Here is a 26144-nt window from a genome sequence, read left to right on the forward strand (position 1 = left end):
GTGGCCCGCACCGCGCTGTCATCACTGCACTCCGCTGCGTTTCCATCACAATGACAGTTTATGACTGTTCAGTAAACCATTCGGCCCGCGATTTAGGCTGGATTTTAGATTTTGGCCCCTTCTCTGATTGAGTTCGACACCCCTAGGCTAGAGCGTCGATCTGTGGACTGAAAGGTCCCGGGTTCGATTCCGGTCAAGGGCATGTACCTTGGTTGCAGGCACATCCCCAGTGGGGGGGGTGCAAAAGGCAGCTGATTGATGATTCTCTCACATTGATGTTTCTAACTCTCTATCCCTCTCCCTTCCTCTCTGTAAAAAAATCAATAAAATATATTTAAAAAAATAATAAAATAAAATAAAATAAAATAAAAAAGAAAGAAAAGAAAATACGTGGCCCCATCCTGATTTGTGAAGTTAAGCTTGGACACTTTTTAGAGTCCCTGTTGATGCCCCATAGACAGAACAGAGCAGGCACGCGGTTCTGCAGTGCCTTACAGTTTGGCAGGAGACAGTGTGCTTTTGATGAGGATCTTCCAGCCGTACGTAAACCTTCGAAAGGCTCACCTGAGCGCCGGGGTTGGGGGAAGAGCCTGTAACTCACTTCTGCAGGGCAAGTCTTTGAGCTGACGGTTCTCCATAAGCCACGGACCCCTCCTCGGAGGGGACAGTCCGCCCCTCTGGAGCGCTCGGCAGAGCTATTTTTAATTTCTGTCCTCTTCTCAAAAAGCTTAGTCCTGTAACTGAGCTATAAAAACAGCAGCTTGCTATAAAAACGGGACATTTTAATGATGGCTGAGAAGCATTTCCCAATATCTGGGTAATTGGCGATCTCTTCTCCAGTCTCATCCAGATGTTTGGCTCCGTGCGGGCGGGGCTGGCTGCGGCCTCAGACCCACTTCCCTGGGAACTCGTGCCGTTCTCCGTTTGTCTCGGACGGCAGAGCTTCCTTCTCGTGTGGACAGATCCATGTGGAACACATGCTCCCCGTGTGGAGTCTGTGGTCCGCGGAGGATTCTCTGGAGGCGGAAATGGGCTGACCTATTTGGTTGCTATGAAGTAAAAACAGTCTTGTTTTCATTTGCCAGTGAACATCTGGGTTGCATTTATTATTTTACATTCTAGAGGTTCTTTTTAAAGCCACAATTTGATAATGTGAGGGTTCATTAAAGCAGTAACTAGCTGTTTCTGTAATTAAATTAAGTGCTAGGGTGGCTGGTAGTTAAAAAAAAAAACAACATTAAAAATTGTTTTCTTTTCTACAAAATGTAACTTTTAAATGTCAGCCCTTGATTTTAAACCATAAAACGGGATTTAGATATTTGGGGGGGAAGGCTTGATGGCCCCATGTCCTCCCTGCTGCCCGCGGCGGTGCAGTGTGGGGCCACGTCGGGGCTGTATCTGCCCCTAAACACGACCTCCCCCTCCCCGTCCTTGTGAAGAGCCCTGATGCCGGCTCATACAGGCGCCCACTCCCGGGGGAGGGCACCTCAGCACCCCTCGTCTCCAATGGGAGGAGTCTGTAAGCCAGATCTAGCCAGCGAGCTTGAGGGCCGTTTGCAGGGTTCTTCCTAGAAAAACAGACCAGGCAGGCGGTCCCTCTCCGTGTGACGGGCTTGGCTGGGCCTGTTGGGGAGCCCGCTGACACCCACAGTGACCCTCGGGTCTGGCAGCCCGGCTCGCAGGCTGAGCCGGACCAGCTGGGTCCTCGGCCCAGTGGCTGAGCCGTCACTCAGCGGGAGCCTCCTGTCTCCGCACTTCCTGTGGCCGGGACAGTGAATGCCTCCTTGTTTACCAGGCCGGCAGAGGCTCCTGTGCCGGGGAGCAGCGGCTTCCGGCCGGACCCTGCTGCAGCCGCCGGCTTCATCCTCCCCCTCAGCCGGACCTGCCGCCGGCTTCATCCTCCCCTCAGCCGGACCCGCTGCCTGGAGCCACGGGAGCCACGGAGCCCTCGGTGGTCCCGCCGGCCTGCGGGTTCGCACGGAGAGAGACGTGCGGTTCTGCTGGTCGCTGTGGCTTTACCCGCTCCGAAGTCACCGCGGCCGCGTGGACTGGGAGGGTCAGAAAGCCAGCCTGGCCGAAACCAGTTTGGCTCAGTGAATAGAGCGTCGGCCTTCGGACTGAAAGGTCCCAGGTTCGATACCGGTAAAGGGCATGTACCTTGGTTGCGGGCACAACCCCAGTAAAGGGTGTGCAAGAGGCAGCTGATCGATGATTCTCTCTCATTGATGTTTCTAACTCTCTATCTTTCTCTCTTCCTCTCTGTAAAAAGTCAATAAAATATTAATAAGTAAATAAAAAATAGAAAAGAAAAGAAAGCTAGTCTGAAGCCGGGGACCTGCGAGCCAGCCTGCTACCCCCCAACGGACGCCCTGGGATTCCGGCCTGCTTCTGCCCACGTGTCTGTGTGTGGGGGGAGGGAGAGTTACTGTAAAGAACTGAGTTAGGTTCCATTTTCTTTTTGAGGTTAACACTTTCTCCTACTTTGAATAAGACAGAATATATTTTCATATGCTTACAAACCCGCTAATAGGTTCATTCAGCAGTTCCTTACGAGTACATGTACTTTTAACACGTTTTTAAGACGCTGTCCTTGAAAGTACGACGTTGGCCTTTTAATATTCTGTTGGAAGACAGGACTTCCTTTCAGTTTTTAGCAGAGAGGAAATAAAATGATCAAGAAGGGCCGCCCCCCCCCCCAAGTTTCAGTAATTAGATTAAAAATTTTTTGAATCGAGACAGAATGAATTCCTTCTGTTTGTGCTGGAAGTGTGGGAAACTGGCCTTGGCCGTGGCTTTCACATGTGTGGCCGGTTCACACGCCGAGCCCGCAGCCCGTGTGGGAGGACATGGCTGAGCCTGACTCAGTGTCCCGCTCCCGGGAGAGGAGAGGAAATGGGGCTTTCATCGGCTTGTGGCAGAGGAGCCCGTTCCCGGATCACAGGGTCCCGGCGTTCCCCAGAGCGGAGTTTCTGAGGCGCCGCTCTCTCGGAGCAGTGATGCTGCAGACATCGGGCTGCCTGGCGTTTCTGTTTCACAAGAGCCTGGGTGCCCGCTGCCTCCGCCCTCCTCCCTGGGGTCAGGCTGGTCCTGACTCAGAACCTTGCTCATTAGCCCTTCTGGGGGCACTGCCCGCTGGTGGTGGCAGACAGAGGAGGCGTCCGGGTGGGGTGGGGGCCCCACACCCAGTTGGCACCCTCGCAGCTCTGCCTCACAGATGCCCAGTGATTTGGCCGAACATGCAGGACATGACTAATTTTTTTTAATCTGGAAAGAGCATAAACAGACATTTCCCTCAGGCTCTGTTGCGCTCGGTCTTAGACGTCTGGTTGTGGGATTTAAGCTCTCCTCACCGCCTCCAGCTCCCCCTCCCCCCCATTCTGCAGGGGTCTGGGCTGCCATTCTGCCTGTCTTCCCTGCAGGCATGGTGATCTCGCCAGGAGCGGACTGGCCTGCAGGTGGAGATGATGAGGACGATGTCAGAAGGGCTGTGGCTTGTTCCGCATTAGAAGTCTCACTCCCCAGTCCCGGCTGCCTGTGCGGGTGTGAGGGAGGGAAAAAGCCCCTCTGGAGAGAGGTCTCAGCCCAGCTGCGGAGCCTGCCACCGCCTCACCCGCTGCCTCCCTCTGGATGGAAGGCCAGGCTTTCCGACCAGTTAGCGTGGCTTCAGCTTCCGCCATCGGGAGACGCGGTGAGGCTGGTGACAGGGAGTTTCCTGAATTAAAGTTGTGAAGCTGCTGATAGTCAAGGCCATTCCAACTGCCAGTGGCTAAAAGGATCAAAAGGCTAAGCTTGGGGTGGTAACCCTAACTCTCATCTTCCCAAGTGCTAGTCAGGGAGCCTGTCTCTTAGGGTGTCTGTGAACTGATGAGACGGTTCTGCCTGTTTCTTTGAAGCTCCTTTTTCCTGGTCCCTAGACATGTCCTCCCTTCCTTCCCTCCTTTTCCTTCTTCCTTTACTTCTCTCCCTCCCTCCCTCCCTCCCTCCCTCCCTCCCTCCCTCCCTCCCTCCCTCCTTCCCTCCTTCCCTCCTTCCCTCCTTCCCTCCCTCCTTAGACCACTACTTTCATCCGTTCATTGGGATCTGGACTAGGGCTGTCTTTCTTGTTCTGGGCGGATGCTCCTTGAGGCTGACGTCATTGGGATGAGTCACACAGAGCGAACCACACAGCCACCCCTTCCCAGAGAATTGGGGTCCTGGGACGGAGGCCCGGGCCCAGGGCTGTGGGCAGAGATGTCAGAGTCCGTGCCTGTTTGCTGTCGGGTCAGCCGCTGCAGGAGGTCTCGGTGGCCCCAGGCCGGGGCGGGGGGACGCAGTCCATCGGCCATTGCAGGAGGTCTCGGTGGCCCCAGGCCGGCGGAAGGCAGTCCCGAGGGCGTGTGGTTTGTTCCGGGACCCGTGTCTCTGCTCTCTGTGTACTGACGGAGGTTTGTTTAAACATCGGACCGACCATTATTTGTTGTTGACATTTTTTAAGTAAATATGTGCAGCTCCGGGCACTTCCAGCCCGAGTCCTTGTGCGGATACTGGATCTCCTTAAGTGTCAGGCTCCTCATATGTAAAATGGACATGAAAAACCCCACGTGGGATTACTTAATAATTTACCAAAAATCCCAACACTGGGTCAGCAGCGAGCCCTGTCCCCCGTGAGTGGCCCCTCGTCCTCCCGCTGCGCAGAGCAGCCGGCAGGACCATCGTATTGGGGCTCAGGAGTAACGGGGTCGGCAGTGTGAGTACTGTACCCTTTCTCCCCCAGCTCTGCGTGTTGAAAATTTCAAGTCTCCAGGAAAGTTGAAAGAAGGTGCAATGAATACATGTATATCTTTCACCTAACTCATCACTGCTAACATTTTGCCACATTCGCTTTCTCTCTCTCTCATACAGATTATAGTTAAGAACAATTTTTTTTGCTTTTTTTATTTAAAGAAAAATGGTTTTAAATATGATGTTACATGCAGTAAACACCAATTATTCAAGAAAAATGATCTTACATATAATATTACATGCAATAAACATTAATATTTCAAGAATAAAAGGACTTAAGTATAATATTACCAAAACTGTACCAACATAATAGTATGACATCACAAAAGTTGTAGGAAATATTAAAGATCTACAAATAACATTAAAAATATTCTAGAATCTAATGCTATTAGATTCTAGAATATTTTTTCCCTGTGGCTCTATTTTTGTTCATCAGTTTATGTTCATTATAGTTCACAAGTGAGTGAGATCATATGATATTTATCTTTCTCCGACTGGCTTGCTTCACTTAGCATGATGCTTTTAAAATCTATTTTGTTGGGTATGAATATTGCTACTCCAGATTTTTTTTCTTTTCCATTTGCATGGAAAATTTTTCCATCCCTTCCCTCTCATTTTGTTCTTAGGTGGGTCTCTTATAGACAGCATACAGTTGGGTCATGTTTTTGTATCCATTCAGCTACCCTACACCTTTTGATTGGAGCACTTAATCCATTTACATTTAGGGTTATTATTGAGAGGTGCTTACTTATAGCCATTTTAATTCTGTATGGCTAGGGTTCTCTCTGTTTCTTCTTCTCAGCAGTCCCTTTAGCATTTCTTGTAATGCAGGCTTGGTGGTGATGAACTCCTTTAGCCTTTTTTGGTCTGGGAAGCTCTTTATTTGACCATCTATTTTGAATGATAGCCTTGCTGGGAATAGTAATCTTGGTCTCAGATCCTTTGCTTTCCATTACCGTGAGTACTTCTTGCCGTTCCCTCTGGCCTGTAGAGTTTCTGATGAGAAAGCAGGTGTCAGCGTTATGGAGACTCCTTTGTTGGTAATAGTTTTCTCTTGCTGCCGTTAAGGTTCTCTCTTTGTCTTTAATTATGATGTGTCTGGGCGTGGGTCTGTTTGGGTTCTTCTTGTTTGGGGTTCTCTGTGCCTCCTCACCTTGTGTGACTTCTTCCTTTACCAGGTTAGGGAAGTTTTCTACCATTATTTCTTCAAACACCTTCTCTGTCCCCCCCTTTCAGCCTCTTCTGGCATGCCTGCTGTTCTCTACTGTTATGTTTCACATTGTCCCACAGCTCCCTTAAGCTGTCCTCCTGTTTTTTTTAATTGTTTTTTCTTTTTGGTTCTCTAATTGAGTGATATTTTCAACTGTCTTCTAATTCACTGATTCAATCCTCAGCTTCCCCTAATCTGCTGTGTATTCCTTCCAATGTGTACTTTATTTGTGCCATGTCATTCTTTAGCTCAGACTGTTCCTTCTTCATAGTTACTATATCTTTTTTCATGCTGTTGAGCATTTTTAACATCATTACTCTGAACTATTTCAGATAAATTGCTTATCTGTTTCATTTATCTCTTCTGGAGAATTTGCTACTTCTTTTATTTGGGGGTTGTTTCTTTGTTTTCTCACTTTGGCTGTCTGTTTGGAAAAACAAACAATTTTTAATTTACTAATTTGAGAGAGAGATCTATTTGTTTCACTCACTTATGCATTCATTGGTTGCCTCTTGTATGTGCCCTGACTGCGAGGGTCGAACCCACAACCTTGGGGTATCGGGATGATGCTCTAACCTACTGAGCTACCTGGCCAGGCCTACAATTTTTCTTTTCTTTTCTGAACCAGTTGAAAGTAAGTTACATACATCGTAACATTTATCCCTAAATACTTAACTTCCATCTCCTAAAGATTTTTCCCCCTTAACCACAGTCATTCCCACACTTAGAAAACCAGCAGCGGTTCTGTTTGCATTTCACATTTGTAGTCCAAACACTGCTTCCCCCTTGTCCTCAAGATGCTTGTAGTAGCTGTTTTTCCTACCTGTCTAGCCTGCGATCAGGTTAACATCTTGCATTTAGTTATGTCTCCGGAGCCTTTAAAAGACTTTTTCATGGTGACAGTGACTCTGAAGAGCTGTCCGTGCTTGCTGCCTAATATGATTGGCCTCCTACCGTCTAGATGGCATGTAAAAACAGGAAAGGGAAGTGCTTTGTTTACTTAATGTCGTTTTAATTTTTTAAAAATACGTTTTTAGTGATTCCAGAGAGCGAGGGAGAGGGAGAGAGAGAACCATTGATTGACTGCCTCCTGCACGCCCCCTACTGGGGATCGAGCCCGCAACCCGGGCATGTGCCCTTGACTAGAATCGAACCCAGCACCTTTCAGTCTGCAGGCCGATGCTCTATCCACTGAGCCAAACTGGCTAGAGCTTAAATTTTTATGAATAGGTTAAAAGTCAAAGTCCCATGCATTTTTCTTGTTCTTTGGTAAAAGTGGGTTTGATTGGGACCCAAAGGAGCGACGGGGCGGCTCGGGTGTCAGCGGGTCGGGTGCGTGGGCGCACTGGAGCGGAGGCGCCCGCCCGGCCCCACATGGAGGTGGTTAGCGGTCTGGCTTCGTGCGGGAGGGTTTATTTTAGCGTTTGGCACTGGCTCCTTAAAGATGTGAACGCTAGTGCTGGGGGACGAACTATTTACACAACACAGGAGAGCTACGTGGCTGCCAGCGCCCGCGGGGTCCAGCCTCAGTCTCCCAGGAATGAGCCCGCCTCTCTGCCCGCACCCGCCTCCCCATTGGCCCAGGCATTTCAAACTCCGGGACAGGCTCCAGCTGTAACTACTGGTGGCTGCTAGCATATCCGGGGACGGTCCTAGCCAGCTCATTGTATGACAGTCCGGGAGGAAAGGGCAGGGTGGGAAAGGAGTGACACCCCATGGAAGTATTCGGGCGGCAGGGGTGGGCCGGGAGCCGCCCTGGCAGACCTGAGAGGTTCCGCCCGCAGAGCTCACTGTGTTCGGACTGGCCCGGTGGGCGTGCGGTTTTCCCCTATGAGCACGTTGTGCATGTCGCCCCGGGACCTGCAGAAACAGCCTCTGTGGGGAGGACCCCAGGACCCGACCCTCCTGGTGGACCCGTCCTCATGGCTCCTGCGTGCACACAGGTGGCCGCGGCCTGGGCCACAGCCCGGGCTGAGCGCGCTCGGATCCGGACCCGGCGTTTGCCAGAGAGCGAGCCGGGCAGGACCGGCGGTTCCTCCAGCCGAACCCCGGCGGTGCCGTCCGGTGCTTGGCCGGGCTCTGCCTCCGGCGGCACGCAGCCCGCAGCAGGCGGCGGCCGGCCTCCAGCCTCGGCCGCGCATGTCCCTATCGTGGGGCCGGTGGTTCTCACATCTGTGCGTCTCGGACATTTTGTTTTTGGTTTTTCTGCCGGGAGGCCAGGTTTCTCAGATTTCGCCTAATTGCAGCCAGACTTCCTGTTTGGTGCTGTGAGCCGCGGCCGGGAAGAGGCAGGCGTGCAGCCGCAGCTGTCCTCGGGTTGTGCCGGGTGGGCTTCCCGGCGGGACTCCGGGACTCGGTGGGCAGCAACTCTCCGGGGTCCCGTGGCTGGGTTTGTGGCTGTGTGCCGTCGTCTTTTCTCCTTTTTGCAGCAGCTTGAAATGGCGCTTATTTACCGTGTCCCGGGCCAGGAAGCCACTGAGCCTCTGCCCAGGGCCTCCCGGGGCTGCATCGGAGACGCTGGCTGGCAGGGCTGCCACCCCCGGCCTCAGACACCCCCCAGCCCCAGCTCACCAGTGTCTGGCAGGCCCGCCCTGCCCTTGTGGAACGAGGGCGCTCTTTTCCGCAGGCTGTGCGGTGGGGTCACAGAGCTTCTGGAGGCGCCCGCAGGCCCCAGCCCCGAGGCACTCCCTGCCAGCTGACTTCTCTGAGCCGGCGGCCGAGGGAGCTTCCAGGTTTGCGCGGGGAGTCCCTGTCCTGGAGCAATGAGGCGGTCCCTGCTGTCCAACCCCCAGTTTATAGCGCGGGCACAGCCACCCTCTCTGAAGGCCGATCATGGTTCAGAGCTGACCCCCGCGCTGTGCCCAGGCTGTGCGTGGGGTCTCCGGAGGCCTGCAGCGGAGAGGGTTTCCCCAGCTTTGGAGTAAACAGGCGCCGGCCGCTGTAACAGATGGAGGAAGAGCAGGAGGTGCTCTGCTCGGGCAGCATGTGGACACGCGTGGACACGGGGCAGTTGCCGTCTGTCATGGGACCACCGTGCCAGGCTTCTCTCCTGTCCCCTCCCTCCTTGTGGGTTGGGGCTCTGTGGTGTGAACCCACGTAAAGTTTCTCCTCTGGCTTCTTGGGGCTTTTCAGCCCAAGGCCGGTTCCCTGACTTTTCATCCCGAAGTGAAGCCTCACTGGCAGGTGATGCTCACAGACCAGAGATAGATGGGAGGAGGGGACGGAAGCAGGGATAGATGAGAGGGGACGGAAGCAGGGACAGATGGGAGGGAAAGTATCCCACCCGTTGGAAGGCTCATTCTGTGTTAGATGAAGCCAGTGGGACGGACAACTGTTGCTGGTGAAAATGTTAAATTTCAAGAATAAAGAAAGTACCGACTGCCAGCCAGTCAGCGAGGGGAATACGGGGGGTGAGGGGTGGGGGTGGGGAGGTAGTTACTGAGAAGGAGGGGCAGGGCGGGTGGGACGTGGCTGCACCATGGCCAGGAGGTGGTAGAGCCGAGGCTGCGCACCTTCAGGATGAAAGGCTTAACAAAGAATTAAATAATCACACTAATGGTTATTCCTTTGTTTTTAAAAATATGTCTTCACTGATTTCAGAGAGAGGAGGGACGAGGGATAGAAACATCAGTGATGAGAGAATCATGGATCAGCTGCCTCCTGCACGCCGCGCACTGGGGATCGAGCCCGCAGCCCGGGCACGTGTCCGGACTGGGACCGAACCGTGACCTCCTGGTTCCGAGGCGGTCCGCCTCGCTGTGTGAGGAGACGGGTCCCGGCTCATGCGGGACCAGCCGTGTGGGGAGAAGGGGATACAGTGAGCGGTGCTCAGACACACCGGGGACGGGCTGTGCTGGTGGAGCCGAGTGGCAGCAGGGGCGGTGCTGCCATGGGTCCCTCGGTGAGACGTGAAGGTGTGGCACCCAGCAGGCGTAAAGGGAGAGAGTGGGTGCTGGGCAGGACTTGGGGTGCAGCAGGTTTAAGGAACCGGGGGGAGGGCTCCTGGGCCGGAGCAGCGGGCGAGGGAAGTGGGGCAGACGGTGGAGAGTGGTTTCCGGTGAGAGGGGAGCTGGTGGCCAGGCAGATGGGCGTCAGGGTGCCCGCTCCACCGCCCACGGCTGGCACCTGACGTCCGGCCACAGAGTGTGACTCTGGCTGATTTAAGCATATTAGCCTTTATTGGCAAGACATGGGGTTACAGAACCCCAGAAGGGCCTAGAGCCACACCCAGAAAACCACCAAAGCCAAAGGAAGCTGGGCAGCCAGAGCCAGGCCACAGCCAGGCCTCAGGACCAGGCTGGAGGGGCCCATGGCTGCACTGTGCTGTCCCCGCGGGGCCTGCTGGGACGGGCACTGGCAGAGGGTTCTCACTGCCTGTTTGTGTGTCACGTGCTCGGAGCCAGGGCGGGTGCTCACTGAGCAGGCCGACGGCTCCTCTCGGACGGCTGCACGGCCGCGCAGGCCTGTGTGTCCTCCCTGCGTCCTCAGCGACACCAGAACTTGGGCCCGTGGTCGGCAAACTTATCAGTCAGCAGAGCCCACTATCAACAGGACAACGATTGGCATTTCTTTGGAGAGCCACATTTTTTACACTTAAACTTCTAACGCCACTTCTTCCACATACACTCGCCCAGGCCGTGGTGTTTTGTGGAAGAGCCACACTCAAGGGGCCAAAGAGCCGCATGTGGATCGCAAGCTGCAGTTTGCTGACCACAGATTGGGGCACTTCCTCCCGCCACAGGACAAAGGGAAGCCGGCAGTGGAAGGGGCACGTCCAGAGAGAAGGGCTTCCATTCCTAAACGCCGCCTTCTGAGGGCAGGGCTCGTTCCGTGGCTCCGGCTGGCGGGAGGGGGTAGCGGGGAGGGTGGGCGTGTCAGGCTTCTCTGCAGGAAGCAGCATGGCTCCCAGAAGCTAAATGTTAAAGTTGAGCCAGCTGGATGTGGATGAGAAGTCCTTTGCCCTCTCTCCTCGCTCTAAAACCGTTCGTTTTTATTTCTAAGGTCGTTTGGCGGGAGTCTTTGCTGCCAGCATGGCCTGACCCCAGAGCCCACTCTCCCACACAGCCGCGGGCTTGGTTCTTCCCTCACAAAGCCTCCTTTCCAGCCCGGCCCCCCCCTCCCGCCGTCCCCCTCCTCCCCTTCCCCCACTGGGCTGAGGGTCCGGCAGAGCTGGCCGCGGCGCCAGGCATGTGCCCGGAGGAATGCGCTGGGAGGCAGGACAGCGGCTTCCTTTCCAGATGTGCCCGCCTGCGGCCTGGCTCCGGAGCTGCCTCTGAGCTGGACGGGGTGACGGGCGGGCGGCAGAGGCCAGGTAACGAGGGGACGGCGCCTCGAGGCCATCGTAGGAGTGAGGGCAGCGGCACCTTTCACACCGCTGTCCACTGACCCTTCCCACATCAGAGCGTTCGAGTCAGCCAACCGAGTGGGGATCTGGCTGCCGAAATCCAGTCCACCTCCACCTTTTCGTGATTAGACAGACATACCCACAAAGACGAGGGCCTCTTAAACGTGGCCCCAAAAACGACTTTACTTTTTAATGTATTTTTGATTTTTAGAGGAGGGGTAGGGAGAAACACTGATGTGAGAGCAGAACAGGGATGGGCTCGCCCACACGGGATGGAGCCCAGGACGACGCCCGGCCCCCGAGCCTGCGGTCAGGGCTCGGGGACAGCTGTGTCCTCCTCTGCTCAGTCCCGGTGCCCTCTGTGAGGGAGGACTCACAGCAGTGCCGTCCAGGGTGGGAGGCGCTGGGCTGGGAAGACACACACACAACTGGACGCCACTGGGTGGGGACAGCACGTGGCTGATGGTGGAAAATCTGTTGATGCGAATGCTCCCCTGACCGGCCCGGCCCTCCTCAGCCTGGGAGCCGGCCCGGCCTCTCTGTGCTCGGCCGTGGTGCCACCTCGTCTGCTGCGTCCTCCGTGGGGTGCTCCTGTCTGAGCCGTCAGAGGCCGAGCCTGTTCTCAGTCACTGCGGGGCGGGGTGGGGTGGTGTGTGTGTGTCTAACATAGGGGTGTCGAACTCAATCAGAGAAGGGGCCAAAATCTAAAATCCAGCCTAAATCCAGGGCCGAATGGTTTACTGAACAGTCATAAACTGTCATTGTGATGGAAACGCAGCGGAGTGCAGTGATGACAGCGCGGTGCGGGCCACATTGCAAGGCCTGGCGGGACGGATTTGGCCCGCGGGCCTTGTGTTTGACACATGTGGTCTAACAGGAAGGGCTGTTGAGTTCATCCCTCTCTGGGGCTGCTCAGATGTTTCCCATTATGTCCGTGGTGCCCGCCTGGTTTGGAACTGTTTGCAGGCAGCAAGCCCACCGGCTGGAGGCTTCACCTCCTTCAGCCCGGCCCTGCGGCCCTGCCCCCGCGCCTGCTTCCTCCTCCATCTGTCCGTCCGCTCGCTTTCCTGGTCGCGGTCCAGCCTTCCGGACTGTGAGGACTCCTCCTGACTCCAAAGCCTCTCCTGCCCCTCCCTGCCCGCCAGCCAGCAGGGCTGGGACGTTAACTGCCCCTCCGTGCCGCCCCCGGGCTGCCCCTCAGTGTAACTGCGTCACAAACCCCCAGCGCGGCCGAGAGTCCAGGCGACCGCGAACAGGTGCCCAGGACCTCAGCACGAGCAGCGGAGGCCCTCCCTGCTGGGCCGGCCGCCTCATGTCCTGCCTGGGCCAGTGGAGGCCGGCGGCCTCCCCGTCCTGCCTGGGCCAGTGGAGGCCGGCGGCCTCGTGTCCTGCCTGGGCCAGCGGAGGCCGGCGCCTCGTGTCCTGCCTGGGCCAGTGGAGGCCGGTGGCCTCCCCGTCCTGCCTGGGCCAGTGGAGGCCGGCGGCCTCGTGTCCTGCCTGGGCCAGTGGAGGCCGGCGCCTCGTGTCCTGCCTGGGCCAGTGGAGGCCGGCGGCCTCGTGTCCTGCCTGGGCCAGCGGAGGCCGGCGGCCTCGTGTCCTGCCTGGGCCAGTGGAGGCCGGCGGCCTCGCTGTCCTGCCTGGGCCAGTGGAGGCCGGCGGCCTCATGTCCTGCCTGGGCCAGTGGAGGCCGGTGGCCTCCCCGTCCTGCCTGGGCCAGTGGAGGCCGGCGGCCTCGCCGTCCTGCCTGGGCCAGTGGAGGCCGGCGGCCTCGCCGTCCTGCCTGGGCCAGTGGAGGCCGGCGGCCTCACGTCCTGCCTGGGCCAGTGGAGGCCGGCGGCCTCATGTCCTGCCTGGGCCAGTGGAGGCCGGCGGCCTCGTGTCCTGCCTGGGCCAGTGGAGGCCGGCGGCCTCATGTCCTGCCTGGGCCAGTGGAGGCCGGCGGCCTCCCCGTCCTGCCTGGGCCAGCGGAGGCCGGCGGCCTCATGTCCTGCCTGGGCCAGTGGAGGCCGGCGGCCTCATGTCCTGCCTGGGCCAGTGGAGGCCGGCGGCCTCGTGTCCTGCCTGGGCCAGTGGAGGCCGGCGGCCTCCCCGTCCTGCCTGGGCCAGTGGAGGCCGGTGGCCTCCCCGTCCTGCCTGGGCCAGTGGGGGCCGGCGGCCTCGTGTCCTGCCTGGGCCAGTGGAGGCCGGCGGCCTCGTGTCCTGCCTGGGCCAGTGGAGGCCGGCGGCCTCACGTCCTGCCTGGGCCAGTGGAGGCCGGCGGCCTCGCCGTCCTGCCTGGGCCAGTGGAGGCCGGCGGCCTCCCCGTCCTGCCTGGGCCAGTGGAGGCCGGTGGCCTCCCCGTCCTGCCTGGGCCAGTGGAGGCCGGCGGCCTCGTGTCCTGCCTGGGCCAGTGGAGGCCGGCGGCCTCGTGTCCTGCCTGGGCCAGTGGAGGCCGGCGGCCTCACTGTTCTGCTGGGACCGGGATGCCGACCACATGGGTCGCTGGCCCGCCCTGGAAGAGCCCCCACCAGCTCCCGTCCAGTCCTCGCGCTCTGCCTCTCCCTGGGCCGCGGGCTCTGTCAGCTGCTGAGTCTCAGCTGCTCGGGCCGCGTGGCTCCCTCGGGGAGTGGCCTGAGGCGGCTGTGGGCAGGGGAGGCAGGAGCTGGGGGTCTTTCCGTGGAGACGCCTGCTCTCCCAGCCTCGAGCAGAGCCGAGCGGACTCACGGGTAAGACAGCCTCCACCTGGCGGGCGGGCGGCCAGCAGCAGGCTGATGTGGGCCACCTGGTGACCAGCACTACGTCACCTGTTCCTCATTTAGAGACAGAATCACCTGAAAAACCCTCCCGGGCTGTTCTCGCTGGTGGAAGAAGAGACACAGCGTCGATGCCAGAGAGGGACAGGGCTTACCACTCTGCTTTCTGAAAACATTTTCAGCCCCGGTTGGTGTGCTCAGTGGATAGAGCGTCGGCCTGCAGACTGAAGGATCCCGGGTTCAATTCCAGTCAGGGCACAGGCCCGGGTTGTGGGCTCCATCCCCAGTGGGGGTGGGTAGGAGGCAGCCAATCAATGATTCTCTCTCATCACGGTGTTTCTCCCTCTCCCTCTCCCTTCCTTTCTGAAATCAATAAAAATATTAAAATATATATATTTTCAGCCCTTCCCTCTTTCTCCTCCTCCGACACCATGGCAACCAGGCGGCAGCTGTGAGCTGGGCTGAGCTGAGGGAGGTGGGCTGGGGTCAGGGACCTCTGCCCTCTGCTCTGAGCCTCAGCTTGGCATCTAGAATATGGGCTCTACATGCCAACCAGGTGCTCCTGGAACCCGAGGGGAAGAGCTGGGGGTGAGGGCGGGCTTGGGGGGGCCCTGCCCCCGCCTGCAGCTGAGGCACAGACAAGGATGGGGGTCCCCCTGCTGGAACGCAGGCTCAGCTGTCCCCCAATCTGGTCAAAGCCCCAAAAGGAGTTGCAAGGAGGGGCCCGTTTCCTGGGGCTGCTGCTCCGGTGACGACAGACTGGCCTAAACCAACAGGAACGTGGCTCTCCCGGTTCTGGGCCGGATCTGAAATCGGGGTGTCCGGGGCTGTGCTGCTCAGAGGGTCTCAGGGGAGGGGCCTTCCTGCCTCTTCAGCCTTAGGGCGCCCCTGGCTGCATCCCTTCATCTCCATCTCACCGGCCCTCCTCCGTGTTCACGTGACCACTCCTGCCTGCTCACATGGCCCCGCCCCTTGTTCACGTGCCTACTCTTCTGTGTTCACGTGGCCATGCCCCAAGTTCATGTGACCACTCCCTCTTGCTAGCACAGCCACATCTCATGTTCACAGGACCGTGTTAATGTAAAAAACACCCAAACCTGTAAAAAATATATATATTTTTTCAGCATAGGTTTTCTCTACCTGTAGTTTTTCCAAGTTTCATAGTAAGAGAAGCCCTGTTTGGGAAATATTTATTTCATGCTTTTTAAAAAGAATATTTGTTTATTGATTTAAGAGAGAAAAGGAGAGAGAGAGAGAGAAACATCAATAATGGGAGGTGGGGGAAAAAGGAGACATATATAAAACTTTAGACAAATTTTTAAAAATAATGAGAATCATTAATTGGCTGCCTCCTGCACGCCCCCTACTGGGGATGGAGCCCACAGCCTGAGCATGTGCCCCGACCGGGAATCAAAAGGTGACCTCCTGGTTTGAAGGTGAGTGCTCAACCACTGAGCCACACCGTCTGGGCTGGTTTTTCCACTTCTGCTGGAAAACACAGAAAGTGGAATGGAAAAACAGGCCACCCTGCAGGGTGGGAGCCGAGGCCCTCGTGCAGCATTCCGAAACAGAAGGAGGCTTCCTCACCGCTTGCTCCAGACACAGTTTGTGCACATACAGTTCTCCCACTTAAACTGCGCAATTCGGTGACTCTCAGTGGACTTACAGAGTCGGCAGCCACCGCCCAGCCAGTGTTAGACCAGCCTCATCACCGGCGAGACCCACCCAGCCACCACTGGTCTTTTTGTCACTACAGCTTCACCTTTCTGGACCTCCTGTCCTATATAATAAGAGCCTGAGGTGCAGATTGTCCCCTTGGACCGCTCGCTATGACATGCGCTGGCAGCGGGCAGCAGTGGAGGCATCACCAAACCCAGAGTCATGAAGACGTACCCCAATATCTTCTAAGATTGTGTGGGTTTAGCCGTTCCATCTAGCTCATCGGTCCATGTGTCCTTAACGTTTGTCTGGAGTATGCGGTGGGAGTTCAGCTTCGCCGTTTTACTTGTGGGCACCCGTCGTCCGCACCGTTGGTTTGAAGAGAATACATATGGGCTCTGACTAGGAATCACACCGGTGACCTCCTGATGCTCAGCCCCTGAGCCACAGCGCTGGGCTGCTCTGAAGTGTTTGCAGGCGGTTCCTCATCCAGGCTCTGCGTCCTGTTCTGTGGAGCTTCCTGCCTCTCTCCTCGCTGGCCCCCGTTCTGTCCCAGAGCTGCGGAGCTCCGTCCGCCTCCGTCTGCTTCCAGGCTCGGGCTGGGGCAGGTGTTAGATCCTGGTCTCTGTGGCAGTTTATCCGGGAGGGAAGGGGGCAGAAACGCTAGTTCCCAGGGGAGCTGAGTGCGGTTATATTTGTGGATGATGGGAAGAGAGCGGCGGGAGGTGAGAGGGTGTGGTTGAGGGAGGAGGAGGAGAGAGCCAGGCCCGGCTGGGAGTTGAGTGCGGCCAAGCGGAGAATGCTCCCTTGGCTTGTGCACTGGTGTGTGTGTGGGGGTGGGCGGCCTGACCTCCAGCGGCCGTATGAAAGCTCGTCCTCCCCCCGTAGATCTTTCGATTTAGATTAATTTGTGCTTTAAATGTGCTCTCTCTTCTCTTCGGGAGTACGTTTGGGTTTAAAATAAACTAAGAAGGATTGAGGTTAAATGGCCAAGAGTCTTGGTTTTCCTATGACGTGTGAGTCTTGTTTTGTCTTATCGATGGCCGTGTCTGCAGAGCTGTTGTAGGAAAGGGCAGCGGAGGTTTGTAAAGGGCTGGGTGGAGTGGTCAAGAGAAGCGATCAGCGAGGTGATCATTACAAGGAAGTGAATGCCCCTGAGAAAGGCCCCAGGTACCCCCTGGCCCCCGCGGCTTGCACCAGTCTCCATCCTCAGGGCCATCCTCAGGCTCCGGACGGCCTCGGCCTGCGGACCGTCAGGACACACCCCCGGGTTGCAGGCTCGGTCCCCGGCGGGGGGCGTGCGGGAGGCAGCTGTCAGCGATCCTCTCATCATTGGAGCTTCTCTCTCCCTCCCTTCCTCTCGGAATCAGCTTTAAAACAACCCTCACCTCCACTCTTCCTCTGTGTCTGCGCACGTGGCTCTGCTCGGGAGGATCGGCCTGGAGTGGGACTGGCTGTCTCTGGGGGACTGGAGCCGCTTCGCTTTCCTTCTGCTTCTCGTTTGCTCTCTCTGCACCGGCACAAGCTCGGCCTCTTCAGTGAGGGGAAGGGTGAGGAGCAGGCGGGGTGTGTGACAGCGTGTGTGTGACATGGAGACACTGCGTTGCGTCTGTCGTGGGTCTTGGTGGCGTGGCCGGCTGTGGTCACGCTCTCTGCCGTGCATCTCCTGGGAATGGGTCTGTGTGGCTCCTGCCCTCCATGCAGGGGCCGGGAGGGGAAGACCCTCTTCACTCCGCTCACTTCAGACGGGAGACGTTGCTGTCGGTGAACACCGCCAGTGAGGGCTCAGCTCATCCATGTTCAGTTATGAACTGGCTCACTGACGGTTATGAGCAGGCCTGCCAGGGTGTTGGTGGAGCTGCTTTTGAAAACATTCTCTTGGGCCGGCCAGGGTGGCTCGGTGGTTGAGCACACACCTGTGAACCAGGAGGTGACGGTTTGATTCTCCGTCAGGGCCCAGGCCGTGCAGGAGGCAGCTGGTTGATGTTTCTCTCTCTATGTTTCTCTCTCTCTCCCTCTCCTTTCCTCACTCTCTCAAAAAATCAACAAAAATATATTTAACAAGAGAAAGTTCTCAGCCAGTGTTTGGAGTGGAAGGGACTGTGGTGCCGAGAACGAGCGGCCACAGCCCTGGAGCAGCTGGAGGCGGAGCTCCCTGCGGGAGCGCCTGTGGGGGGCCCGGGCCTCTGGAGCCATAGGAATGGGGCCCCCGCTGCCGCACCCCCACCTGCAGTCTCGCACGCACCCCCCCCCCCGTGGGCAGAGCCCACCTCCCGTGAGCCGGCTGTCAGCGTCCTCAGGGACTGAGCGCTCAGAACCACAAGGACCGCGTGTCACACGTGGAGTCTAATGGACAAAACAACAGACAGAACAGAGAGCAGCAGATACACAGAAGGACTGACAGCTGGGGAGCCGGTGAGACAGAGGTGAAGGGGTTACACAAACACATACCCGTCTGCACCCATAAAACCCACCCAGACCGAGTGGTGCTAGCCAGGGAGAGGAGGGGCGGGAGAGGAGGGGGCAGGGGATGGCAGGGGTGGCGGCGGAGAGCCTGCTGGGCGGTGGGCTCGGGCCGTGTGCAGGGGACCAGCGTCCCCCAGTGACGCGGGGATGAGTGGACTCCATGAGCACAGAGAACCCCTCTCTGCCGTCCAGCAGGGCGCCCGCCTCCAGCACCCGCCTGAGCGCGGTCAGGGCGGGGTGCCGGCTGCTCCCCACGCCCTGGTGTCTGCCGCTCGGCTGGGGGCCTGCTGACCCGAGGGGCCCCCTCCGTCCTCCCCAGACGCAGCGCCAGGGCGTGCTCCACAGGAGGAAAAGCTGCCGTGGAGCCAGACCTCGCGTCCTCTCCCTGAGAATGGCCGCTGACACCGACCCTGCACGCGGTTCTGTGGGAGCGTGCCTCTGTGTCCGTGTGAAAGCACACGTGACGCACAGCCAGGCCGCCCTCCGGAGGGCGGTGTTCCTGAGGGTGTCGTCCTCGGGCCACCGGAGGCCCCGGACACGCTTCCTTCAGAGGAAGCTGCCTTGATTGCTTCTGGAGCTTTCCAGAGTCTGCAGAGTCTCACGCCGAGGCCTCTGGGCCCCAAGCGGCCGGCGCTCCGGCTGCACCAGCCAGGCCGTGGCTGCGGCAGGTGCTGGCTCCCGAGTGTTTTGCACAGAAGCCGCAAGGAGCGCGGGCCCGTGTTTGCAGGTGGTGACACGTGTGTTTGCAGGCGGTGACACGCATGTTTGCAGGCAGTGACACGTGTTTGCAGGCGGTGACATGTGTGTTTGCGGTGCGAAGGCAGTGGCCTCCGTGTGTCATTGCTTTCAGAGATTCTTCAGTGGACGTCGTAAAGCCGGTGAAGCATGCCATGCCATCAGTTCAAGCTTGTTAATCACGTCAGTCAAACCTGTGTCTGCCCCCCTTTGCCTCTGATGGAAGGATTGCATCTTAGAAGTACATCTGTCAGTTTCTGCTTTGTACATTTTGAGGCCGTATAAGTTCACACTGTTCATTATGTGATGATCTCTAGTGACTATCTCAGCCTGGCTTGCCTGCGTTACTCTAAGGGGCAGCTTTCGCCTATAGGTTTGCCTGGTGTCTGCCCTCCTCCTGCAGTGGTTAGCTCTTCTTACTTTCAAACACGCTGCTGCCACTGTCGTCTTTTTGCTTCTCTGTGTCCAGGTTTAATCCTCGGCCCTTTCCCCACCCCTGTTCCTTGTAAATATATCCGGTGTTTTGACCGGCAACAAAGTATTACAACGTGATTGGCTTAAAACCACACTGGTTACTGTCCTCAGATGTGTGCTGGCTGGTCGGCCCGCTGGTCGGGGGCTGCTGGTGGGGGGGGCCCGCTGGTCGGGGGCCGCTGGTCGGGGGGCCGCTGGTCGGGGGCCGCTGGTGGGGTCTCTGTGCCTGGATGAGGCAGCCAGCGGCTGGGGTCCTCGCTCACCTGTGTGCGGCTTAGCTGGGAGGCTGCGACACTGGGGTGTCTGGGTTCCTGTCCCCAGTAGAGGTCACGCTCCGGGCCGCTGGCTGGGCTCCCCCAGAGCAGCTCAGTGTTCCCAAAGGGCCCCCTGTCCTGGCCAGAGGAGGTCCGGAGCCGGTCTGGTGTCCACAATGGACAGAGCCCTCCACAGTGAGCGCATGTGGCCGAGGCAGAAATGGCAAACACCACAGAGGCACTCATTCGCCAGAGGCTGTGACCCTCGTGGCTGCCCCGGGGCCGTCCTCCGAGGCGCCTGGCCTCGGGAAGGACGGCCGCCGAGAGTCCGGTGTCTGTCCTCCCGCATCCCCGCCCGCCCGCTGTAACAGAGCGCCCCCGCCCGGGGCTGGTGTGGGTGCGGGGAGGCCGCAGCCGCCTCCGGCTCCCTCTTGCCCGCCCTGTCCCGGCGGAGGCCGGCCTTCCCCGCTGCGGGTCCTGTTACGGGCGCCGGGCTGCCCTCCCCGGGGGTCGGGGCTCTGGGGGACAGGGCGCTCCAGCCGGCCTCTCACGTTCTCTATGCCTCTCCTTCCAGTGCCCGAGGACCTGTCCTCAGAGGAGCGGGAGGAGCTGCTAGACATCCGCCGCAGGAAGAAGGAGCTCATCGATGACATCGAGGTAGACACCCTAGGGCTGCTCTGCGGAAACCCTGCAGCTCAGGAGCACTGCGCGCTGAGCCGTGTGTCCGCCACTGGCCACAGAGACCCGGGGGGGGGGGGGGGCAGATCCCGCTCACCCACCCACCCCTCCAGCAGCAGGAAGTGACCCCGATGCCAGGTCCCCAAAGGCTTTGCCAGCACTCGCTGGTTTGGCTCAGGGAACAGACCTTTGGCCCGTAGACTGAAGGGTCCCAGGTTCGATTCCCATGTGGCTCTCTCTCTCTGTCTCTCTCTTCCACTCTCTCTAAAAATCAATGGAAAAACATCCTAAGGTGAGGACCACCAACAACAAAAAGTCTGTTTAAAAGCCACAGCCCCTGCAGACACAATGCTCTCTGTGTGTGCGGGAGACCTTTGGGGGGCACAGCCCCTCCGACTGGGGCCGAGGCACCTCGTGAGGGAGCCACGCTCCGGGGTCAGCCGAGCACAGGGCCGGAGGAGGAAGCAGGCGGGCGGGCAGTGTCCCTCCCCGAGTCCTGGGGCAGGAGGGGCGGGGCGGGGCGGGGCGGGGCGGGCGGCCCGCAGGAGCAGCCGGGTGTCCATTGTAAAAAGTAACCAGAAGCCGCTCCTGTGCCCTCGGGCCGCCCAGGGAGTCAGGGAGCCTCTGTGCTGCCGGACAAAGCAGACGAGGCCCGGGCGCCCGGGCCGGCCCAGACCCTGCCTCCCGGGAGCCGCGTGTTTGGCCTGAGGGCCGGCACCCGGTAGACAGGGAGCCTCGGGAAGGTGTCTGTGCTGGAGGGGGAGCGCCTCGGTTTTTGCTGCCGAGCTGGCACTGCGTTCTCGTACACACGGTCCCGGCAGAGGTGCTGGCGCGGAGTAAGGAGCTTCGGGGAAGGGAATGGCGTTGTCACGCGGTGCCTGGGAGTCCTGTGGAGCTCGGGCCCCGGGTTTGAGCTGAGGGGCTGCGGCTGCAGGGGTTAGGGGGTGACAAGGCCTCTCGGTCAGTAAGTGGAGCCGCAGGAGGGACAGAGTGTCCTCGGGTGTCCGGGGGCAGGGCAGGCTCTGTCCATGGCGCTGCATCTCAGCAGCAAAGGAAGGTGACGGGAACCAGCCTCAGGCGGGGCGGCCGGGCACGGACCCCGTTCTGAATGCCTGTGAGCTTCACCATGTCCTCCCCAGCGGTCCTTCTTTTTTATTGATGTCAGAGAGGAAGGGAGAGGGAGAGGGAGAGGGAGAGAGAACCGTCAATGATCAGCTGCCTCCTGCACACTCCCCACTGGGACCGAGCCCACAACCCAGGCGTGTGCCCTTGACCGGAATCGAACCGGGACCTCCTGGTTTGTGGGTCGATGTTCAACCACTGAGCTACACCAGCCAGGCCCCAGTGTCCCTTCTTGATTTCACCCACAAACTGCAGAGCCCGCCCAGCGAGGAGAGGCGGGCCGGGCGGAGCGCCGCTCTCCCCTGGTGGGGGCGCTGTGTGTCAGGAGGTCTGTCCAGGCCGGTCCCCGGGGGTGCCCGGGGCCAGCACCCCGGAGGCCCGGAGAGGAAGGCAGGACCCACCTCCCTCCTGCCTGTCTTGCAGAGACTGAAGTACGAGATCGCCGAGGTCATGACCGAGATTGACAACCTGACGTCGGTGGAGGAGAGGTGAGCGGGCTGGGCGGGAGGGCTGGGCCTCCGTGTGAGGGACGCCATCCCCGGGGGCCTGGGAGCCGCAGCGCTGGGTCCGTCCGCTCACAGTCCCGTCTTCACGCGCAGCAAAACGTCCCAGAGGAACAAGCACATCGCCATGGGGCGGAAGAAGTTCAACATGGACCCCAAGAAGGTGAGAGCGCGTCCGTGTCCGGCCGCGGGCAACGGGCTGACCCGAGTGGCGCCCCCGTGGGAAGGACAGCCTCGGGGTGGAGTGCGAGTCCGGGGAGAGGCTGCGTGAACGGGGGACACAGCCAGGCCGTGGCCCCTGGGCCGCACCCCGAGGAGGAGCACCCAGCTCAGAGGCCGGTCCTGGCAGCTCCAGGCCCAACCGGGACGGGGACTGCACCCCCTGAGCCCGCGGGCCGAGTCACTGGCTGTGCCCCCGTCACCGCCCTCCGCCCCCAGGGCATCCAGTTCCTGGTGGAGAACGGGCTGCTGCAGAGCGCCCCCGAGGACGTGGCGCAGTTCCTGTACAAGGGCGAGGGCCTCAACAAGACCGTCATCGGGGACTACCTGGGGGAGCGGTGAGTCGGGGCTGCACCTCGGGGTGCTCCCCGCCCCCACCCCCGCCCCGAGCTTTCAGCCCTGACGGACGCCGTGGGGGCCGTGCCTCCCGCCAGCTCACACCCTCCCCGTGGCAGCGCCGCAGCCAGAGGCTCTGCTCCGAGCCTCCACACTGGAGCCCTAACTCAGCCACAGGACGTGACACAAGCTTGTCCTAAAGGGACAGCCCTGGGGAGGGCTCAGCACCGTCCTCTCTCTCCAGGGACGAGTTCAACATCAAAGTGCTCCAGGCGTTTGTCGAGCTCCACGAGTTTGCCGACCTCAACCTCGTCCAGGCCTTAAGGTGAGCATGTGGTCAGCGGCCCCCCACCCCCACCCCCCGCCCCACAGGGGCAGGCGTGGCTGGGAGTCCCCGTCACTCCCAGAGGCCCAGGTCACTCAGCCCCCTGGTCCTGGTCCAGGCCACCCTGTGCTGGGAGCACGCGGCCGCGGGGAGGGGGAGGGGGAGGAGCAGGGGGAGGGCGGGCAGTGCTCCCATCGCCCGGCTTCCACGGTCTCCATGGCCTGAGCGGCTGAGGCGTGGTGCCCAGAGGGGCCGGCAGATGCTGCAGCCGATCCCGCGTTTTCTGTTGGGAAAACGGCCCGGGAGGGAGCAGCAGGGGCACAAGCACAGGGGCCGGACTCCGTGTCCCGTGGCTGCTCTGCCTCTGGCCAGAGCCTCCGGGTCCTGGCGGGGCAGGTGTCAGTGGTGGTGAGGCCGGTGGTCCCCAGCTCTGCTGTCCTCCCTGCCCCGCCCTGTCCCGGCCGGGGAGGAGCACTGCCCAGCGGGTGTGCTGTGGGTCTGAGGCCTGGATTGGGCGCTGCCCGCCCCCCACACGGCACCTGCAGGGCCTCGGCCTGGACCCTGACGCCCTCTGGCCTCCTCCCCAGGCAGTTCCTGTGGAGCTTCCGGCTCCCCGGCGAGGCCCAGAAGATCGACCGCATGATGGAGGCGTTCGCGTCCCGCTATTGCCTGTGCAACCCCGGGGTGTTCCAGTCCACCGGTCAGTGCGGGCGGCCGGGTGCGTGGGCTGCGTGGGCACAGACAGCCCTCCGGGCCACCCCGGCCGCTCCGGCTGCTGGCGCCCTCCGACCTGCCCTCTGACCTTGCAGACACGTGCTACGTGCTGTCCTTCGCCATCATCATGCTCAACACCAGCCTGCACAACCACAACGTGCGGGACAAGCCCACGGCCGAGCGCTTCGTCACCATGAACCGCGGCATCAACGAGGGCGGGGACCTGCCGGAGGAGCTGCTGCGGGTGAGCAGCTGGCTCTGCCTCCGCCCCCTCCACACTCTGCACCCACCCCACCCCGCCCTGCGGCCTCGTGCCTCGGGGGCCCGTCTCCCGTGAGCGTGAGCAGCACCGGTCCCTGATCAGAAAGCATCTCTAGCGCGTCCCTCACTGCCCCTCCCTGGCCTGGCCGCTGCCCGCCCCTGACCTGGCCGCTGCCCCTCCCCTGACCTGGCCGCTGCCCTCCCCTGGCCTGGCTGCTGCCCCTCCCCTGGCCTGGCCGCTGCCCTCCCCGGGCCTGGCCTGGCCGCTGCCCCCCCCTGACCTGGCCGCTGCCCCCCCCTGGCCTGGCTGCTGCCCCTCCCCTGACCTGGCCGCTGCCCTCCCCGGGCCTGGCCGCTGCCCCTCCCTGGCCTGGCCGCTGCCCCTCCCTGGCCTGGCCGCTGCCCCTCCCCTGGCCTGGCCGCTGCCCCTCCCTGGCCTGGCCGCTGTCCCTCCCCTGGCCTGGCCGCTGTCCTCCCCGGGCCTGGCCGCTGTCCCTCCCCGGGCCTGGCCGCTGCCCCTCCCCTGGCCTGGCCGCTGCCCCTCCCCGGGCCTGGCCGCTGCCCTCCCCTGGCCTGGCCGCTGCCCTCCCCTGGCCTGGCCGCTGCCCCTCCCCGGGCCTGGCCGCTGCCCTCCCCGGGCCTGGCCGCTGCCCTCCCCGGGCCTGGCCGCTGCCCCTCCCCTGGCCTGGCCGCTGCCCTCCCCTGGCCTGGCCGCTGTCCCTCCCCTGGCCTGGCCGCTGTCCCTCCCCTGGCCTGGCCGCTGCCCCCCCCCCCGGGCCTGGCCACTGCCCCTCCCCGGGCCTGGCTGCTGCCCCTCCCCGGGCCGGCCGGCTGGGGCACGGCTCCGCTGAGCCGGCCGCACTGTCCTCCAGAACTTGTATGAGAGCATCAAGAACGAGCCGTTCAAGATCCCGGAGGACGACGGCAACGACCTGACGCACACGTTCTTCAACCCGGACCGCGAGGGCTGGCTGCTGAAGCTGGGTGCGTGGCGGCTGGGGGCGGGGGGCCAGAGCGGGTGGGCGGGGGGCCAGTGGCTCGGGGCCGAGGAGCGCTGAGCGAAGGCCCGGGGCCCAGTGTGGAGCTGGGGTGGCCTGAGGTCCCTGGAGGAGCAGCAGAATCTCGGGGAGGCACGTGGTCAGACCCTGGGGCAGGGCCGGGGAGGGGCAGGGGGGCAGCCTGTCAGGGAGCAGGGAGACCCAGCCGGACCTGCCTCCCCAGGCCTGGCCTCAGGACAGATGTCCATCCGTGCGGGGTCCCCGAGGTCTGCCCCCTGACACTGGATCCCGGCATTGGGCTCCCCCCACCCCCGAAGCCGCCTCCCCCTGGACTCTGCAAACCTCCGAGTGGGATCCCCCGTGCCTCAGCCCAGGATGACCAGCGGGTGGGCCAGTGCCCCCCATGTTCCCCGGGACCCAGGCCTCCATGCCGGGTGGCGCCTGTGACCGGCCGGTGGCTGGCTTGTTCTGTGGAGAAGGGCCAGCTCCCGAGGGCCGTGTCCCCTCGGGAGTGACGGGCAGGAGAGCCCCTCCCTGTGTGTGAGGGTCGCAGTCAGGCCCGCCCTGCGCGCTCTCTTGGTTTGTAAGCTCCGTCCGGAGCAGGGCTGGAACCTGAAGTCCGTTTGCCTCTGCTGGACATGTAAGGGTCAAAAAGGATTTCTCTTCCACAGAGAAAGGCCTGGGCACAGCTGAGCTGTGTGTTTACATGCGTGTCCCAGATCTTGTTAAGAGATTAATCCAATCTAATAGCTCCCGGCCGAGGAGTAATTGATGTTGATGGGTCCCAGGGCCGCGCAGAGCTCGGTCATGTGACCAGAGCCTGCCGGGAGTTGAGCCCTGGGCGGGTGGGCGGACGTGTCTTTCCTGTGGGGAGTTAAGCCCTTTCAATGGCAGTGGAGTTGTGTGGGTGCCTCCGGGCTGGGGCGGAGGCAGGCCCGGTGGGTGGGGTGACGCGGACCAGCAGAGCCCGGGCCGCGCCCGTGTGTCCGGTGGGCAGGATCCGGCCGAGTGTCGGACGACGGCCGTGCGCTCAGAGGAAGGACCTGTCACACCGGGGGCTCCCGGGCCTCTGGCGGCCGGGCCAGTCCTCCCGCCCGGCTCACCGCCCTCCCTGCAGGCGGCCGTGTGAAGACCTGGAAGCGGCGGTGGTTCATCCTCACGGACAACTGCCTCTACTACTTCGAGTACACGACGGTAAGCGGCGGGGCCCGGCCCCCCCGGCAGGCCCCGGCAGCCGTGCGGAGGCTGACCGCGGGCTCGCTCTCCCGCAGGACAAGGAGCCGCGGGGCATCATCCCGCTGGAGAACCTCAGCATCCGGGAGGTGGAGGACCCCCGGAAGCCCGTAAGCGCCC

The 26144-nt window shown here is 60.6% G+C and overlaps 2 protein-coding genes across 2 annotated transcripts in view; both read left to right on the forward strand.

Moving 5' to 3' along the window:
- The window catches only part of LOC118710907 (small integral membrane protein 10-like protein 2A), a 74094-nt gene extending 51994 nt beyond the window's left edge, over positions 1-22100 (forward strand). Inside the window, exons 2-4 of the transcript XR_006740643.1 lie at positions 20210-20292; positions 21859-21923; positions 22035-22100. The gene's annotated coding sequence lies outside the window, so the exon portion shown is untranslated. The remainder of the gene's footprint in view (positions 1-20209; positions 20293-21858; positions 21924-22034) is intronic.
- CYTH3 (cytohesin 3) overlaps positions 1-26144 on the forward strand; it is a 39513-nt gene that overhangs the window by 10267 nt on the left and 3102 nt on the right. Inside the window, exons 2-11 of the mRNA XM_036424627.2 lie at positions 20210-20292; positions 21859-21923; positions 22035-22101; positions 22377-22495; positions 22738-22818; positions 23406-23518; positions 23628-23776; positions 24666-24777; positions 25909-25985; positions 26063-26134. Coding sequence (XP_036280520.1) covers positions 20210-20292; positions 21859-21923; positions 22035-22101; positions 22377-22495; positions 22738-22818; positions 23406-23518; positions 23628-23776; positions 24666-24777; positions 25909-25985; positions 26063-26134 — 938 coding nt within the window. The remainder of the gene's footprint in view (positions 1-20209; positions 20293-21858; positions 21924-22034; positions 22102-22376; positions 22496-22737; positions 22819-23405; positions 23519-23627; positions 23777-24665; positions 24778-25908; positions 25986-26062; positions 26135-26144) is intronic.

This window comes from Pipistrellus kuhlii, unplaced genomic scaffold (assembly GCF_014108245.1).
Source record: "Pipistrellus kuhlii isolate mPipKuh1 unplaced genomic scaffold, mPipKuh1.p scaffold_m20_p_8, whole genome shotgun sequence".
Classification (NCBI taxonomy): Eukaryota; Metazoa; Chordata; class Mammalia; order Chiroptera; family Vespertilionidae; genus Pipistrellus; species Pipistrellus kuhlii.